General features: G+C 48.3%; 1 protein-coding gene across 4 annotated transcripts; it reads left to right on the top strand.

Moving 5' to 3' along the window:
* The first annotated feature begins 1,963 nt into the window (after positions 1 to 1,963).
* setd7 (SET domain containing 7, histone lysine methyltransferase) lies at positions 1,964 to 18,085 on the top strand. 4 transcript variants are annotated; one of them, XM_038298189.1, is made up of 8 exons: positions 1,964 to 2,107; positions 6,391 to 6,520; positions 10,956 to 11,157; positions 11,229 to 11,418; positions 13,819 to 13,900; positions 13,975 to 14,092; positions 14,295 to 14,452; positions 17,624 to 18,085. In XM_038298189.1, exons 1-8 carry the CDS (start codon positions 2,065 to 2,067, stop codon positions 17,847 to 17,849), a joined length of 1,149 nt encoding a protein of 382 aa, XP_038154117.1. In that variant the 5' UTR covers positions 1,964 to 2,064; the 3' UTR covers positions 17,850 to 18,085. The 4 variants fall into 4 exon arrangements, 2 of the variants coding, with proteins under 2 accessions (XP_038154117.1, XP_038154124.1); XM_038298196.1 differs by lacking the exon at positions 17,624 to 18,085 and having other exon boundaries at positions 14,278 to 14,451; XR_005281909.1 differs by lacking the exons at positions 13,819 to 13,900; positions 17,624 to 18,085 and having other exon boundaries at positions 14,295 to 14,436.
* The last annotated feature ends 359 nt before the right edge of the window (positions 18,086 to 18,444 follow it).

An 18,444-nucleotide genomic window follows, 5' to 3' on the forward strand; every position in this document is an offset into this window, starting at 1 on the left:
AGTAGTTTTAAAAACTGATCCTCTAAATCCCATCTATCAGCCCAATCTGGCACCTTATCTAACTAAACAGATGTTTTACATTTCATCAACAAGTTCATCATTAGCAAATAAAGATCTGCCAAGGTGTAATCCAGAGTTTAAAGAGGAAAGGACTGAAGCCACTGCCCTGAGGGATCCCGTTATCAACCTAAAGTGGACCAGAGCACCAATGAGCCACTTTAACCTGAAACCTTCTGGCACTCAATAAATGTGCAGATATTTTTTCTTTCTATATCTAGAGGATATCCGTTTTTTTACTATATAAACTCTTTTTATATTGTCTGTTGTATTTTTATTTTTAATGGAATCGTGCTTTTGTACTATATATGATATGCTACTGAAACCAGTATTTCCCTGAAAGAGTACTCCCAGGAACGTCTAAAAGTTTAATCCCATTCCTTCCCTGAACCTGCCATCAACTGTAATTCCAACACATCCCTCCAGAGAATAGTTATATTAATAGCTCTAATAGTTCTAAACAGTTCTATTGCTAATCCCAGTTCTTTTGCTAACCCCTATTCTGTTGCTAATCCCTGTTCTGTTGCTAACCCCTATTCTGTTGCTAATCCCTGTTCTGTTGCTAACCCCTATTCTGTTGCTAATCCCTGTTCTGTTGCTAACCCCTATTCTGTTGCTAATCCCTGTTCTTTTGCTAACCCCTATTCTGTTGCTAATCCCAGTTCTTTTGCTAATCCCTATTCTGTTGCTAATCCCTGTTCTGTTGCTAACCCCTATTCTGTTGCTAATCCCTATTCTGTTGCTAATCCCAGTTCTTTTGATAATCCCTGTTCTGTTGCTATTCCTAGGTCCGTTGCCAAATCCAGTTCTATTGCTAATCCAAGTTCTTTTGCTAATCCCATTTCTATAACTAATCAAAGTTATTTTCCTAATCCCAGTTCTGTTGCTATTCCCACTTCTATTGTGAATCCAAGTTTTTTTTGCTAATCCCTATTCTGTTGCTAATCCTTGTTCTGTTGCTAATCCCAGTTCTGTTGCTGGTCCGAGTTTTTTGCTAATCCAAATTCTATTGCTAATCCAAGTTGTTTTGATAATCCCTGTTCTGTTGCTAATCGCATTTCTGTTGTTAATCCCAGTTCTGTTGCTAATCCCAGTTCTTTTGCTAATCCAAGTTCTATTGCTAATCCCAGTTCTATCGCTAATGCAAGTTTTTTCCTAACCCCTGTTATATTCATTAACCCAGTTAAATTGCTATTCCCAGGTCTATTACTAATCCAAGTTTTTCTTTTTTGCTAATCGCAGTTCTGTTGCTAATCCCAGTTCTGTTGCTAATCCCAGTTCTATTGCTAATCCCAGTTCTGTTGCTAATCCAGGTTCTATTGCTAATCCCCATTGTTTCAAATCACAGTTCTGTTGCTAATCACTATTCTGTTGCTAATCCCAGTTCTTTTGCTAATCCCAGTTTTATTGGTAATCCCAGCCATGTGATGCATCATATTCCACACCTGCCTAGTTGGTGTTTGTGCTCCTAAAGTTCCTCAAAGCTTTTTCCAGCTCTCTCTATATAGTGATTTAATTTCTTCTGGTCTCAGTTCTCAATCACAGCCTTTAGCTCCCTCTCCTTCTCTCACCAGAGCCTCCATCTTCATCTCAGATTATATTCCCAATACAGCACCTTTCAAAGCACCGGGGTTAAAACTCTCTATCCGTTTGTCACAGTCAGACCTCAGAGATGGAGCCTCTGATCCAAACAGGATCATGGAAGTTCCTTCTCCTCATATGTTTGCACCTCTAACCTGATCTTCTTCCAATGTTGAAGGCATTAAAATGCATCTAGCTGCAGCTAAAGAAGAGCAGATGTTCTCCTCCCTCCATGGAGGAGAAGCTCCTCCAGACCATCTCAACCCTCTGCTCCATCTCTCCCAGCTGAACCCCTCTGGTTCTGGACCAATCAAAGCGCGGTCTCTCTGACAGAGATCAAAGGGTTAAAGTTCACGCTCAGTCACACGTGTAGCCCCGCCCCCTTCCCTCGTGGCGGCAGCAGCTCCGGTCCTGTGGGCCTGCAGCATGGACAGCGATGAGGAGGAGGTTCTGGAGGAGGTGGTGGAAGGTCGGTACCGCCGCTGCATGTCGGTGTCTGTGAGGATGATGAGGACCAGGTTCGGTTCCGCTCTGGCAGCTTAATGGGTCCGAACCGAGCCTCCATGAGGCGGGCTGGGCCCCGGCGGAGCCTGGGGCTGCAGTGGAGCTGCAGTCCGATCCAGGAGTCGCTGGGTGCGGCGTGGGTGGAATCGGTTCGGTCCTGCTTAGTTCAGCCGGGTGGGTCAGGAGCTGAGTCAGACCCAGTCCACCGGAACCACCGTGTTCTGATAGGAACCATGTGCACAGAGGATCTGGATCAGCTGAAGGTCTTATCCAGACCTCCGAACTTTGACTGAGGCTGAATCAGGATGACCTGCCCCAACATTTCCACATTATTCCACTATTATTCAGTTAGATGCTCACTATTATTCAGTTAGATGCTCACTATTATTCAGTTAGATGCTCACTATTATTCAGTTAGATTGTCACTATTATTCAGTTAGATGCTCACTATTATTCAGTTAGATTGTCACTATTATTCAGTTAGATGCTCACTATTATTCAGTTAGATGATCACTATTATTCAGTTAGATTGTCACTATTATTCAGTTAGATGATCACTATTATTCAGTTAGATTGTCACTATTATTCAGTTAGATGATCACTATTATTCAGTTAGGTGCTCACTATTATTCACTTAGATGATCACTATTATTCAGTTAGGTGCTCACTATTATTCACTTAGATGATCACTATTATTCAGTTAGATTGTCACTATTATTCACTTAGATGATCACTATTATTCAGTTAGGTGCTCACTATTATTCACTTAGATGATCACTATTATTCAGTTAGGTGCTCACTATTATTCACTTAGATTATCACTATTATTCAGTTAGATTGTCACTATTATTCAGTTAGATGATCACTATTATTCAGTTAGGTGCTCACTATTATTCACTTAGATGATCACTATTATTCAGTTAGATTGTCACTGTGCTGATGAAGGTTCTCAGTCATCCAGGTCATAGTCATTCCGTAAAAATTCAAAAAATATCCACTGGACTTGGTTTTCAAGATTTGAAGACGTTTCGCCACCTCTCCAGGAAGCTTTCTCAATTCAAATGTCTGGATCCGCAGTGAGTTTGAGTCTTATACAGACAACGCCTTGTATCGCTTGGAAACATGCAATGGTAACCGATGAATGGGTCGTTAGTTCCATCGTTAGCCTGTAATATCTGAACCTGTCTATGATTCTAGGGGTCGGTCGTTAAAGGGGGGATTGCCATTAAGGGGGGGATTGTCTCCTGTAATACCTGAAACCTGTCTATGATTGTTAAGGGTTGGTCGTTAAGGAGGTATTGTTCACCGGCTGGGGCGGGTGAGTCCCTCGTTCCTCTGTGATGGGGTGGGGGGTTTGGTGATATCTGGAAGGGATCATGTCTATGATTGAATTGTATGTTTTTGGAAGCTGGAATCTGAGTCCACCACCTCTGTTTAAAGTTGGTTTTTCTCTCTTAACATAGATGGCTTCCTTCACGCCCCTCTCAAACCACCTATTTTCTTTATCCAGAATATGGACATTCTGGTCCTCAAAAGAATGTCCTTTGTCCATAAGGTGTAGGTGTACTGCGGAGTCTTGTCCAGAGGCAGCCGCTCTTCTGTGTTGGGCCATGCGTCTGTGGAGAGGTTGTTTTGTTTCGCCAATATAAAGATCAGAGCATTCCTCGCTGCACTGAACAGCATATACCACTCCGCTCATATTCGGTCTGGGGGTTTTATCTTTAGGGTGCACTAGCCTCTGTTTAAGGGTTTGGTTTGGCTTGAAATGTACTGGGATCTTGTGTTTGGAGAAAATCCTCTTGAGCTTTTCAGACACTCCAGCAACATAAGGGATTGTGATGTTTTTGCGTTTAATTTTCCCATCGCTGTCTTCTGTTGCGTGTCTTTTGGATTTCCTTGCTGATTTGATAAAAGCCCAGTTTGGATATCCACAGTTTCGGAGAGCATCTTTGATGTGTTTCTGTTCTTTTTGCTTCCCATCTGTTTTAGATAATACCTACATTGAACTCTTCTGTTTTTCATCCTGTTATTTGGGGCACTGCCAGCAGATGGCGCTGCAGGCAGTGGCCTGTCACCTGGTCAGTGTTGATGCTCACCTGTAGAGAGATCCACATCCAGCTTCTTACACGCGGTTTTACTTCCTGTTTCAGATCAGCTTTAATCTGAAAGATCACCTGAAAATAAACTGATTTTAAATCAATATTCAAAGCAGCAGGTTTACAGAAGATCCTCTTTCTGTTACCATGGCAATCTTCTGCCAGAGCTAACCTGGTCAGCAGCAGGTTTTCCTCCATAAACTGTCCCCTCTGGCTCCGCCCTCCTTCCAGCCAATCGGCTCGTTTTAGTTCCTGATCAGCAGAGTTCTGTCTTAGTTCTGTGAGAACAATCAGGAAATCAGTCAGTAGGTCCGTTAGAGACATTAGGTGTTCAAAACAGGCAGCCTGTCCTTCAGACCAGGATCCAATCAAAGAATGATGGGCATTAATTCACAGAGAATGAAATATTTCTAGGAAGAGGATTATCAGAGCGCATCTAGATGTCCTTTCTATTCTGAAAGTTCTCAGCGCTACCGTTTCACCTCCTAATCCGTCCCAGACATCCAGACCTGATCCGTCCTCATTAGCAGCCTACAGACTTCTTTAACACAGCTGGATTATATCAGGGAGAGAACATGGATGGCTGATAACAGCATCATAGAAAACACCTGCAGTCAGACAGACACTGAGTATTTACTGGAAGAGGAGGAACCCATGAGACGATGAACAGGTCCTCCCTGATAGAACAACAATTCTAGACTCCATCTCCAACTGCTGACAGGCGATTTCACCTAAAAAGATACAATGATCACCACTAATCTACATATACTAATTCTCCCCACACTGTTTTCCTTTCCTTTGCAGCTGCAGCTCTGCTGATGTTTGTTTTAAACACTTTCTCCATTTATTTTATTTCTGCATTAAAATCTCTAGTTCCAGTCGGGTGAAGTCGGAAATTCCTGTTGTCATGGTGACTCGATGAATCGGTGTTCCACTGATAGGCCTAATGGATTTTCACACTTGTTATGTACTTGTTAAACTCTTAATGGATCTAGTTAAAGTTGATTGAACTAATTGATGGCAGCCTTTGTGAAACCAAACACTCAGAGTTCCCGACTTTAGGCTGGATTAACTTAGACTTTATGCTTGATCCATTTAGACTTTAGTCTGGATTAATTTAGACTTTAGGCTTGATCCATTTAGACTTTAGGCTGGATTAATTTAGACTTTAGGCTGGATTAATTTAGACTTTAGGCTGGATCCATTTAGACTTTAGACTGGATCCATTTAGACTTTAGACTGGATCCATTTAGACTTTATGCTGGATCAATTTAGACTTTAGGCTGGATCCATTTAGACTTTAGACTGGATCCATTTAGACTTTAGACTGGATCCATTTAGACTTTAGACTGGATCCATTTAGACTTTATGCTGGATCAATTTAGACTTTAGGCTGGATCCATTTAGACTTTATGCTGGATCAATTTAGACTTTAGACTGGATCCATTTAGACTTTAGGCTGGATCCATTTAGACTTTAGACTGGATCCATTTAGACTTTAGACTGGATCCATTTAGACTTTATGCTGGATCAATTTAGACTTAAGGCTGGATCCATTTAGACTTTATGCTGGATCAATTTAGACTTTAGGCTGGATCAATTTAGACTTTAGGCTGGATCAATTTAGGCTGGATCCATTTAGACTTTATGCTGGATCAATTTAGACTTTAGGCTGGATCCATTTAGACTTTATGCTGGATTAATTTAGACTTTAGGCTGGATCCATTTAGACTTTATGCTGGATCAATTTAGACTTTAGGCTGGATCAATTTAGACTTTAGACTGGATTAATTTAGACTTTAGGCTGGATCCATTTAGACTTGAGTATTTGAATCTGAGTTTGTGAAATGGAGCCCAATGACTGCAGATGGAGGTCCATCCATAACTTAATCCGTCACTGGGTCCATGAAACTGAAGGGGTTCTATGCAGAGGAACAAGACTGGATTCATCCAGTGATTCAAACATGAGCAGTCTTTACTGCTGCCAAGGATGCTACGGCTAGTTCAGCCTAGTTAGGATAGCTTCTTGCCGTAGATGAATCATTTACTCTGCAGGTCTGACCTTCAGAGGACACCTCAGTGGAGATAGACCTCAGATGATGGATGTGCTCAGATTGAAGAGTCTATTCACCAGAACCATTTGTGTGTTTAGGCCCGTTGGATGAAGACGGTCAGCCTCATGGATTCTGCACAGTGACGTACTCCTCCAGTGATCGCTTCGAAGGACACTTCATCCATGGAGAGAAGAACGGCAAGGGGAAGTTTTTCTTCTTCGATGGAAGGTAATGTCTGACAGGGACACTTGGACCGGTCAGTAGAACATTTCCATACATCAGATCACGAACCCCCCCAACCCCCTTTACCAGGCTCTAACCAACCCTAAGGCTCCCAGCATGCTTCCACTCAGGCCTGCTCTGCTTTAATAGGAGATGTCAGGTGGATTGGTTAGTGGTGCAGCTGAGATCCTGTTAAAAGTCCAGATTAGAATCAGCTTGAATACCAAACAGGTGAGGAACCACAGAGCTTGATGCAGAGCTTGGTTCAGCAGCACGGCAGAACCAGGCAAAGCTAATCAAATTCCCTCACCACTGGTATCCATTAACAGCATAATTACCAGCCAACAAGCTTAAACGAATCCAATTGAATCAGAAATAAATGTTCTATTCCAAATCAGTGCCACATATAATCCACTGCAGTCAGGGTTCAGTTATTCCAGTGCAGTCTCTCATCATTCCTTTCTAACTGGCTCAGTCCAGTCTGCTCTGTCCCTTCATGGAGACAGCTTCCCAGTTGTGTCTCCAGGTTGTTGTCCAGGTGAACACCAAGGGATTTCTACTCCTCCTCCACTTCTTCTCCCAGGATGTTAACCAATCATCTCCTTGGTTTGTTGACCTTCAGGATCAGATGATTGTTTCCATACCATGCCACAAAGCACTTCACCAGCTCTCTGTCCTCAGCTTCTGCTCCATCTTTGATGCTGCCAATGACTGCAGAGTCATCCCAAGATTTCTTCAGATGACAGGACTCAGTCTGGTCCTGGAAGTCAGAGGTGAACAGAGGAAAAAGGAATGGAGAGAGTACCGTCCCCTGTGGTGCTCCTGTGCTGCTAGATCAGCCAGCTGAGCCTTCAGTCTAACAGCCTGTGGTCTGTCTGTCAGGTAGTCTTTGATCCAGGTGGTTGTTGATGCCTCCACCTGAGTCTGCTGGAGTTTCTCTTAAAGTCAGTCAGGCTGAATCTGGAGAAATCAAAGACCAGGATCCTCACAGTGCTGCCTGCCTGGTCTAAATGACGGTGGGTTTGTTGACCTTTTCTGTCCAAATTGCTCCATCCAAATCATGAACAAGTTACCCACACTGATACCTTATCAAACAAACACTTTGAAGCTGACCAGAACTTTTCTTTTTCCAGTCTGTATCAACCTGCACATCCAGACGCCTGAAGCTGACCCCCCCACTAAGGTGGAATCAGATAGCCTGAATGCTTGTTGCTTCTTTAGAGCAGCTTGGAGCGTTTGAAAGGATTCCCTGTTTCCACCCCAGGTAGTCAGCTGATCCTAAGGCCCCTGTTCTCCTTCACCATCCTGCAGGATTTATTCCTGAAATGCGCCGCTCGCTCCATGTCTCTGCTGTCCCCGTCCTTTGGAAGGCAAACTGTCCCCATCCTTTGGACTGTCCCCGTCCTTTGGGAGGCGAACTATCCTCGTACTTTGGGAGGCGAACTATCCTCGTACTTTGGGAGGCGGACTATCCCCGTCCTTTGGGAGGCAGACTATCCCCGTCCTTTGGGAGGTGGCCTATCCCCGTCCTTTGGTAGGCGGACTATCCCCGTCCTTTGGGAGGCGGACTATCCCCGTCCTTTGGGAGGCGGACTATCCCCGTCCTTTGGGAGGCGGACTATCCCCGTCCTTTGGTAGGCGGACTATCCCCGTCCTTTGGTAGGCGGACTATCCCCGTCCTTTGGGAGGCGGACTATCCCCGTACTTTGGGAGGCGGACTATCCCCGTACTTTGGGAGGCGGACTATCCCCGTCCTTTGGGAGGCGGCCTATCCCCGTCCTTTGGGAGGCGGCCTATCCCCGTCCTTTGGTAGGCTGACTATCCCCGTCTTTTGGGAGGCGGCCTATCCCCGTCCTTTGGGAGGCGGCCTATCCCCGTCCTTTGGGAGGCGGCCTATCCCCGTCCTTTGGGAGGCGGCCTATCCCCGTCCTTTGGGAGGCGGACTATCCCCGTCCTTTGGTAGGCGGACTATCCCCGTCCTTTGGTAGGCGGACTATCCCCGTCCTTTGGGAGGCGGACTATCCCCGTCCTTTGGGAGGCGGCCTATCCCCGTCCTTTGGTAGGCTGACTATCCCCGTCTTTTGGGAGGCGGCCTATCCCCGTCCTTTGGGAGGCGGCCTATCCCCGTCCTTTGGGAGGCGGCCTATCCCCGTCCTTTGGGAGGCGGCCTATCCCCGTCCTTTGGGAGGCGGCCTATCCCCGTCCTTTGGGAGGCGGACTATCCCCGTCCTTTGGGAGGCGGACTATCCCCGTCCTTTGGGAGGCAGACTATCCCCGTCCTTTGGGAGGCAAACTATCCCCGTACTTTGGGAGGCAAACTATCCCCGTACTTTGGGAGGCAAACTATCCCCGTCCTTTGGGAGGCGGCCTATCCCCGTCCTTTGGGAGGCGGCCTATCCCCGTCCTTTGGGAGGCGGCCTATCCCCGTCCTTTGGGAGGCGGCCTATCCCCGTCCTTTGGGAGGCGGCCTATCCCCGTCCTTTGGGAGGCGGCCTATCCCCGTCCTTTGGGAGGCGGCCTATCCCCGTCCTTTGGGAGGCGGCCTATCCCCGTCCTTTGGGAGGCGGCCTATCCCCGTCCTTTGGTAGGCGGACTATCCCCGTCCTTCGGGAGGCCGACTATCCCCGTCCTTCGGGAGGCCGACTATCCCCGTCCTTTGGTAGGCGGACTATCCCCGTCCTTTGGGAGGCCGACTATCCCCGCCCTTTGGGAGGCGGTCTATCCCCGCCCTTTGGGAGGTGGTCTATCCCCGCCCTTTGGGAGGTGGTCTATCCCTGCCCTTTGGGAGGTGGTCTATCCCTGCCCTTTGGGAGGTGGTCTATTCCTCAAGCTGAGGGCTTTAGGTACCTTGATGTCATGGTTGAATGGAACTGGCGACAGCTGGGGGGATGGAGGCTTCATCAGCTGAAATTCAGGATTTCTATTTTTAATTCTGGTAAAGACTGAAGGGGAAGAAATTAAGAAAAAAGATCCATTTAGTCTCTCAAAACAGACTTAAAAGTCGTAGGGAAATCATATTTAAATGTCAAATCAATTTGGCTTAAACATGAATATAAATGTACTCTTTATCAGATGATATTGTCCCAAAATTTCTATTTTTAAAAAAATCCTGTCTTAAAATCTGTGTTTTTTTTCTGTTATCTTCTGCAGCCCAGTTAGTTATACGTCTGAGCCTAAAAAAACTAATTTCGGCCAATCATATATCAACAGTCTTCTGTCAATCGAATTTTTTTTGTCATAGCATCTTGATTCATATGTCGCAGCTAATATACGCAACTGTTGAAATCTGAAATCAGAATCATTCCTTTCCCATTGAGTTCCGTCCCAGTGTTCACGGGGATGGACGTCTGTGTCTTCAGCAGGCGTAGAGCTAACAGAACTGGCAGCGCCCAGACTCCTCCTCTTGCATGTTTCCACTGTCCATAGCGTTCCTTGACAGTGTCATTTCACCAATCACCAGTTTAGTGCTACTTGGTCCCAATTGAATTTCCCATTGGCAACCTACTAGCACTAATTGAGGAAGATGCTTTTCACTACCCTCTCCGTCCCAGAAGTACGATCCATACCATAAGCTCATCGTGATCCAGATATCCATCCGGGTTGCCCTCGATTTTTTTTTTTTTGTTAAGAAAACCTGAATGACGTTTTTCTATCTCCAAAAATATTAAACTTCCTAAACTATAATGTGTTAAGGGTTAATAATGTATTTCCTGAGAAAATAAAAGCATTAAAATCCTTTCTGGTTTATCACTCTGTTCCTGATCTGCACCGGAATGGGATACTACGCTACTTCAGGAGCTAACTTTATCAGCTTTGGATTTAAACATAAATCTAGTAATTTTGAGGTTTATGTTTTCCTTTCGGGTTAACCTTATGGTATATAGTGCATAATCTAAAAAAAAAGAAACAACTAAAATGCAGATTAACATGGTTTAATCAGATTTACTGCTCTGAGCGTGTCCCATGAAGACGTCAGCGAAGCTGTTTAACGGAGAAAATGGAAATAGCTTCAAAATTGTCTCACAAAAGTCACTACATATTTCGCTCCTTAACTGACTAAAGAATGCTGTGTTGATGTATTAGCATACTTTAGTCAGTTAAGGAGAGAAATAAGTAGTTTTAGAACCTTAATTACATTATTTATGGACACCTGGATGGATATCTGTTGGGGCTTGCGCAGCACGGATCGGGTAGTAACAATGCTTCCGACATACAGGCCACAACCAAAAAGCTTGTGAACCCGCCCCCTTTATAAACGACCAATCACATTCACTTTATTCCCTCGTGTAAAGTCGAGCACCACTCGGGAGAATTAGGAACTGCAACCGGTGAAACAGGCGCTTCCCTACAACTCTAATGTTGTCATCCTTTTAAATAGAATGAATAGAAATTTAAAAAGAGCCTGACCCTCACTGCAGCCTTCTCTCTGCCTCGCCTGCAGCACCTTGGAAGGGTTCTATGTGGATGACGGTCTACAGGGCCAGGGGGTGTATACACATGAAGATGGCGGTGTCCTCCATGGGACCTACGTGGACGGCGAGCTGAACGGGCCGGCTCAGGAGCTAGATGGAGAAGGCCACCTGGTCTTCAAGGGGCAGTACAAGGACAACATCCGCTGTGGGGAGTGCTGGATCTACTACCCTGTGAGTGAACCCAGCGCACTGACTGTGTGTCAGAGATGGCAGAGGTTGACCGTGGATAACCCCGTGGTCAGGACGGGGGCTGCGTGTTTGGGCAGGTCAACGAGGAAGGAGAGATGACTGGGAACGCCATTGCCTACATCTACCCAGATGGCCGCACGGCGCTCTATGGAAGCTTTGTAGACGGAGAGATCATCGAGGCTCGACTCGCCAGCCTGGCCTCCCACCAGAACCAGAGGACCCGCTTCCAGATCACAGCCAGCAGTAAGAGCTTCCATTAGCCAACTGGGGGAGGACTGGGAACCAGTTAGTCTATCTGGGATCCGGTTGCTCTCACTGGGATCCGGTTGCTCTCACTGGGATCCGGTTGCTCTCACTGGGATCCGGTTGCTCTCACTGGCAACCGGTCAGAGGGTCTCACTGGGAACAGGTCAGAGGGTCCCACTGGTAACCGGTCAGACTGGTAACCGGTCAGACTGGTAACCGGTCAGAGGGTCTCACTGGGAACCGGTCAGACAGGTAACCGGTCAGAGGGTCCCACTGGTAACCGGTCAGAGGGTCCCACTGGTAACCGGTCAGAGGGTCCCACTGGTAACCGGTCAGAGGGTCTCACTGGTAACCGGTCAGAGGGTTTCACTGGGAACTAGTCAGAGGGTCTCATTGGTAACCGGTCAGAGGGTCTCACTGGGAACTGGCCAGAGGGTCTCACTGGGAACCGGCCAGAGGGTCTCACTGGGAACCGGCCAGAGGGTCCCACTGGTAACCGGCCAGAGGGTCCCACTGGTAACCGGCCAGAGGGTCCCACTGGTAACCGGTCAGAGGGTCTCACTGGGATCCAGTGGGTCTCACTGGCAACCGGTCAGAGGGTCTCACTGGTAACCGGCCAGAGGGTCTCATTGGGAACCGGCCAGAGGGTCTCACTGGTAACCGGTCAGAGGGTCTCACTGGGAACAGGTCAGACTGGTAACCGGTCAGAGGGTCCCACTGGTAACCAGTCAGAGGGTCTCGCTGGGAACCGGTCAGAGGGTCTCATTGGGAAGCCGGCCAGAGGGTCTCACTGGTAACCGGCCAGAGGGTCTCATTGGGAACCGGCCAGAGGGTCTCACTGGTAACCGGTCAGAGGGTCTCACTGGGAACAGGTCAGACTGGTAACCGGTCAGAGGGTCCCACTGGTAACCAGTCAGAGGGTCTCACTGGGAACCGGTCAGAGGGTCTCACTGGTAACCGGTCAGAGGGTCTCACTGGTAACCAGTCAGAGGGTCTCACTGGGAACCGGTCAGAGGGTCTCACTGGTAACCGGTCAGAGGGTCTCACTGGTAACCGGTCAGACTGGTAACCGGTCAGAGGGTCCCACTGGTAACCAGTCAGAGGGTCTCATTGGGAACCGGCCAGAGGGTCTCATTGGGAACCGGCCAGAGGGTCTCACTGGGAACCGGCCAGAGGGTCTCATTGGGAACCGGCCAGAGGGTCTCACTGGTAACCGGTCAGAGGGTCTCACTGGGAACAGGTCAGACTGGTAACCGGTCAGAGGGTCCCACTGGTAACCAGTCAGAGGGTCTCACTGGGAACCGGTCAGAGGGTCTCACTGGGATTGGGTGGGTCTGACTGGGATCCAGTGGGTCTCACTTGAAACCGGTCAGAGAGTCTAACTGGGATCAAGAGGTAAAGCAGGAAGCGGTTCTTTGGGTCGTTGGGTTTTCTCTGCCAGGACTGCGTTTCTCTACAGGGAGATCAAAGCAGTGGAGCAGAGGAACATGAATGTTTCTAAACTGGCAGGAAGAGACTGAGGCCCCGTCCCCACGAAGTCAAAACGAACACGAAACGCTAATATTTTCCAGAACGTTTGTCGTAAAGACGGAGACGTAAAATAAATGTGATCGTCCACACGAATGCATGAAAACGCTGCAAAATGTATGCCAGGCCTGTAAGTGGCACTGTGGTGCCAAAGCAAAAATAAGCGACGAAATGTTGGGCATGCGCACTAATATTTATACATGGTTGCCCTGCGGGTCCATTTTCGTGGTTCAGTCAAATTGAGGTGCTGAACTATGTGGTCGATATTGCTCTGTTCTTCCTGGAGATATTCCAGAAGAAGAAGATTCTGTTGTAAGCCCGACAGCAGGGTGAGTAGCATGAGCAGCAACCATTCAACACAGTACGGCGCCATTGTTGTTGTGATACTGTGTCGCGCATGCGTGTTTAGAGGCGACGCTATGACGCATGCGTGTAAAAAAAAAAAAATGTGGTTAGAGCTTAAAGATGGAAACGCGAAAACGGCGTTTCAAAATCTTCCCACTCTGAAGGCTTAATAAAAAAAAGATCGTTTACAGACCCCCGAAACGCCGGCTTCGTGTGGATGAGAGGCTGGTTTAGTGAAAAATGTGTGCGTTTAGGCCAGGGTTCGGCTTCGTGTGGATGGGGCCTGAGCTGTTCCAGAAGCATCGCTGTTGGAGCTGCAGCCAGACCAGGTTCTGTTTGGTTTTCCTCCATGGTGCTGAACCGCCTGATTTCTACATTTGGATTAGTGAAAGAGAAGAGAGCAGAAACCACTGAACCTTCATCTGTGGTTCCAGCAGTGATTCTGTGGTTCTGTTTGACCCAGTTAACTATTACCAAACACACTGTTGGGTGAATAGACCAGATAATACTTTATCTCGCTTAAAGGTCCGGTCTACTCCTACGACAAGTCCACCTCCACCTGCATCGCCACCCACGCTCTGCTGCCGGACCCGTATGAGAGCCAGTGGTAGGTCCTCTCTGTGAAGCCAACCAGAACCCGACCAGGAGTTAACCGGAGCGCTCCATGTTCTGTCCCTCCAGGGTGTTTGTGGCTGAGTCTCTGATTAAAGGAGCGGGGGAGGGGCTGTTTGCCAAGGCCGATGCCCAGCCTGGTACCGTCATGGCCTTCTATAACGGCGTTCGGATCACACACTCTGAGGTAGGACACACTGTCTCCATGGAAATCCAGATCCTCCTAGGTGGATGCAGACCTTTAACTGACTGATAAATATTTCCCAGTTTTAACTTTAACTTGGCTGTTGGCGGAACTGGTTAAAAAGATGAAGTTCATTGTGGTTCAAACTAAGCAGAGCTGCAGCTTTGTGTAAACCAGTAGCCTCCCAGTGTCTCCCTGTCCTCAGGTGGACAGCAGAGACTGGACTCTGAATGGAAACACCATCTCTCTGGATGACGACACTGTGATCGACGTCCCGCGGCCGTTTGACCAGACCGACAGATACTGCGCCTCCCTTGGTCACAAGGCCAACCACTCCTTCACCCCCAACTGCAAGTATGAGCCGTAAGTAGAGCGCGGGGGGGTCTGTGGCACCGGGCCAGGAGCCGCACGGTTTCTGGAACATCGTTTAGTTAGGAGTTTTATGGCCCAAAACTCTCCATGACTTTAAATCAAATTCAACTATTTGTCTCTTAAATAAATGCGTCCATCTGCCAGAGATGAATAACATATAATCAGATGTTGGTGTGTGCATCTCTTCCCCTCTGAGCTCAACGCTGTCTGACTCTCAGCCCCCCTAACAAAAAGCAGCTGGCAGGAAGTGGTGGTCCCACCGTGGCAGCCTCACCATCAGGCGCCATGGAGCTCTGAATTCAGTTTGATCGTTTCCTCCCGATGGTAAGCTGCTTCCTGCCGCAGTGATTCAGTTTGATCGTTTCCTCCCGATGGTCAGCTGCTTCCTGCCGCAGTGATTCAATTTGATCGTTTCCTCCCGATGGTCAGCTGCTTCCTGCGCCGCAGTGATTCAGTTTGATAATTTCCTCCCGATGGTCAGCTGCTTCCTGCGCCGCAGTGATTCAGTTTGATCGTTTCCTCCCGATGGTCAGCTGCTTCCTGCGTCGCAGTGATTCTGTTTGATCGTTTCCTCCCGATGGTCAGCTGCTTCCTGCCGCAGTGATTCAGTTTGATCGTTTCCTCCCGATGGTCAGCTGCTTCCTGTCGCAGTGATTCAGTTTGATCGTTTCCTCCCGATGGTCAGCTGCTTCCTGCCGCAGTGATTCTGTTTGATCGTTTCCTCCCGATGGTCAGCTGCTTCCTTCGCCGCAGTGATTCAGTTTGATCGTTTCCTCCCGATGGTCAGCTGCTTCCTTCGCCGCAGTGATTCTGTTTGATCGTTTCCTCCCGATGGTCAGCTGCTTCCTTCGCCGCAGTGATTCAGTTTGATTGTTTCCTCCCGATGGTCAGCTGCTTCCTGTCGCAGTGATTCAGTTTGATCGTTTCCTCCCGATGGTCAGCTGCTTCCTGCGCCGCAGTGATTCAGTTTGATTGTTTCCTCCCGATGGTCAGCTGCTTCCTTCGCCGCAGTGATTCAGTTTGATTGTTTCCTCCCGATGGTCAGCTGCTTCCTGTCGCAGTGATTCAGTTTGATCGTTTCCTCCCGATGGTCAGCTGCTTCCTGCCGCAGTGATTCAGTTTGATCGTTTCCTCCCGATGGTCAGCTGCTTCCTGCCGCAGTGATTCTGTTTGATCGTTTCCTCCCGATGGTCAGCTGCTTCCTTCGCCGCAGTGATTCAGTTTGATCATTTCCTCCCGATGGTCAGCTGCTTCCTTCGCCGCAGTGATTCTGTTTGATCGTTTCCTCCCGATGGTCAGCTGCTTCCTGTCGCAGTGATTCAGTTTGATTGTTTCCTCCCGATGGTCAGCTGCTTGCTGTCGCAGTGATTCAGTTTGATGGTTTCCTCCTGATGGTCAGCTGCTTCCTGTCGCAGTGATTCAGTTTGATCGTTTCCTCCCGATAGTCAGCTGCTTCCTGCGCCGCAGTGATTCAGTTTGATCGTTTCCTCCCGATGGTCAGCTGCTTCCTGTCGCAGTGATTCAGTTTGATCGTTTCCTCCCGATGGTCAGCTGCTTCCTGCGTCGCAGTGATTCAGTTTGATCGTTTCCTCCCGATGGTCAGCTGCTTCCTGCGCCGCAGTGATTCAGTTTGATTCCTCCCGATGGTCAGCTGCTTCCTGCGCCGCAGTGATTCAGTTTGATTGTTTCCTCCCGATGGTCAGCTGCTTCCTTCGCCGCAGTGATTCAGTTTGATTGTTTCCTCCCGATGGTCAGCTGCTTCCTGCGCCGCAGTGATTCAGTTTGATTGTTTCCTCCCGATGGTCAGCTGCTTCCTGCGCCGCAGTGATTCAGTTTGATTGTTTCCTCCTGATGGTCAGCTGCTTCCTGTCGCAGTGATTCAGTTTGATCGTTTCCTCCCGATGGTCAGCTGCTTCCTGCGCCGCAGTGATTCAGTTTGATCGTTTCCTCCCGATGGTCAGCTGCTTCCTGTCGCAGTGATTCAGTTTGATCGTTTCCTCCCGATGGTCAGCTGCTTCCTGCCGCAGTGATTCAGTTTGATCGTTTCCTCCCGATGGTCAGCTGCTTCCTGTCGCAGTGATTCAGTTTGATTGTTTCCTCCCGATGGTCAGCTGCTTCCTGCGCCGCAGTGATTCAGTTTGATTGTTTCCTCCTGATGGTCAGCTGCTTCCTGTCGCAGTGATTCAGTTTGATCGTTTCCTCCCGATGGTCAGCTGCTTCCTGCGCCGCAGTGATTCAGTTTGATTGTTTCCTCCTGATGGTCAGCTGCTTCCTGTCGCAGTGATTCTGTTTGATCGTTTCCTCCCGATGGTCAGCTGCTTCCTGTCGCAGTGATTCAGTTTGATTGTTTCCTCCCGATGGTCAGCTGCTTGCTGTCGCAGTGATTCAGTTTGATGGTTTCCTCCTGATGGTCAGCTGCTTCCTGTCGCAGTGATTCAGTTTGATCGTTTCCTCCCGATAGTCAGCTGCTTCCTGCGCCGCAGTGATTCAGTTTGATCGTTTCCTCCCGATGGTCAGCTGCTTCCTGTCGCAGTGATTCAGTTTGATCGTTTCCTCCCGATGGTCAGCTGCTTCCTGCGTCGCAGTGATTCAGTTTGATCGTTTCCTCCCGATGGTCAGCTGCTTCCTGCGCCGCAGTGATTCAGTTTGATTCCTCCCGATGGTCAGCTGCTTCCTGCGCCGCAGTGATTCAGTTTGATTGTTTCCTCCCGATGGTCAGCTGCTTCCTTCGCCGCAGTGATTCAGTTTGATTGTTTCCTCCCGATGGTCAGCTGCTTCCTGCGCCGCAGTGATTCAGTTTGATTGTTTCCTCCCGATGGTCAGCTGCTTCCTGCGCCGCAGTGATTCAGTTTGATTGTTTCCTCCTGATGGTCAGCTGCTTCCTGTCGCAGTGATTCAGTTTGATCGTTTCCTCCCGATGGTCAGCTGCTTCCTGCGCCGCAGTGATTCAGTTTGATCGTTTCCTCCCGATGGTCAGCTGCTTCCTGTCGCAGTGATTCAGTTTGATCGTTTCCTCCCGATGGTCAGCTGCTTCCTGCCGCAGTGATTCAGTTTGATCGTTTCCTCCCGATGGTCAGCTGCTTCCTGTCGCAGTGATTCAGTTTGATCGTTTGCTTAAGAGTTTTGGATAGGGCACTGAACACTTCCTTTGTCTCCCCCCAGGTTTGTCCATCCTCGTTTTGGATCCATCAAGTGCATCCGGACGCTGAGGGCCGTGCAGAAAGATGAGGAGCTCACAGTTGCCTACGGTTACGATCACGAGCCGACGGGGAAAAATGGCCCTGAGGCTCCTGACTGGTACAAAGAAGAGCTGGAGCTTTTCCAGCAGAGACAGCAGCTGCTGGGAGTCAGTGAAGACGCCCCCCCACTGCAATCCATGTCAACCTGAGCGACAGGAGAACCATGCCAGGAACCAAGGAGGTGCTGCTTGTTTCCACGTCGTTCCTTCAGTTTACATACCGAGGGGCGGAGCTACAGCTGAACTCTCAGCAGCTCTGCTTCCCTATGAACATGTTACAGATGACCTAGACATTTATTGAACGTTACCTGAATATTTCTGAAATTAAGGACTGTAGAAATAAAATGGATCTTCTGCTACATGAAAATAAACTAGCCTGAACCGGTTCTAATGCTTCTTTTTTACTGAACACCTCGTTCTGCTATTTGGTTTCTTGTCTCCCATTAATCCCAGACACAGTGTGTACAAAACATTTCGTTTTGTACAGCTCTCATGACATTTTGATTATTTAAAGTGCAGCAGTGATCAAATGTAAACAATGGGAGGTGCAAAAAAACACATTGATATAGTCAGTGTGATGCAGGGTCTGATATAATTATGAGTTTTCTCAGCAGTTCATCAGTCTGATGGTGGTGGGGAAGAAGCTGTTCCAGAACCTGTGTTGAATGCTTTGAAGCATCTTCCCAGAGGGCAGCGGGGGGAACAGTCCATGGTGGGGGGTCATTGATGATGTTATTGAACTCTA

This window comes from Cyprinodon tularosa, unplaced genomic scaffold (assembly GCF_016077235.1).
Source record: "Cyprinodon tularosa strain WSP-4 unplaced genomic scaffold, ASM1607723v1 ctg1108, whole genome shotgun sequence".
Classification (NCBI taxonomy): domain Eukaryota; kingdom Metazoa; phylum Chordata; class Actinopteri; order Cyprinodontiformes; family Cyprinodontidae; genus Cyprinodon; species Cyprinodon tularosa.

Bases quoted from the DNA above. Each gene is read 5' to 3' on its own strand.
- setd7 (XM_038298189.1), top strand. From the start codon at position 2,065: ATGGACAGCGATGAGGAGGAGGTTCTGGAGGAGGTGGTGGAAG. The intron at 6,521-10,955 runs GTAATGTCTGAC...CCTCGCCTGCAG, and splicing joins TTTTTCTTCTTCGATGGAAG to CACCTTGGAAGGGTTCTATG. The intron at 13,901-13,974 runs GTAGGTCCTCTC...CTGTCCCTCCAG, and splicing joins GACCCGTATGAGAGCCAGTG to GGTGTTTGTGGCTGAGTCTC.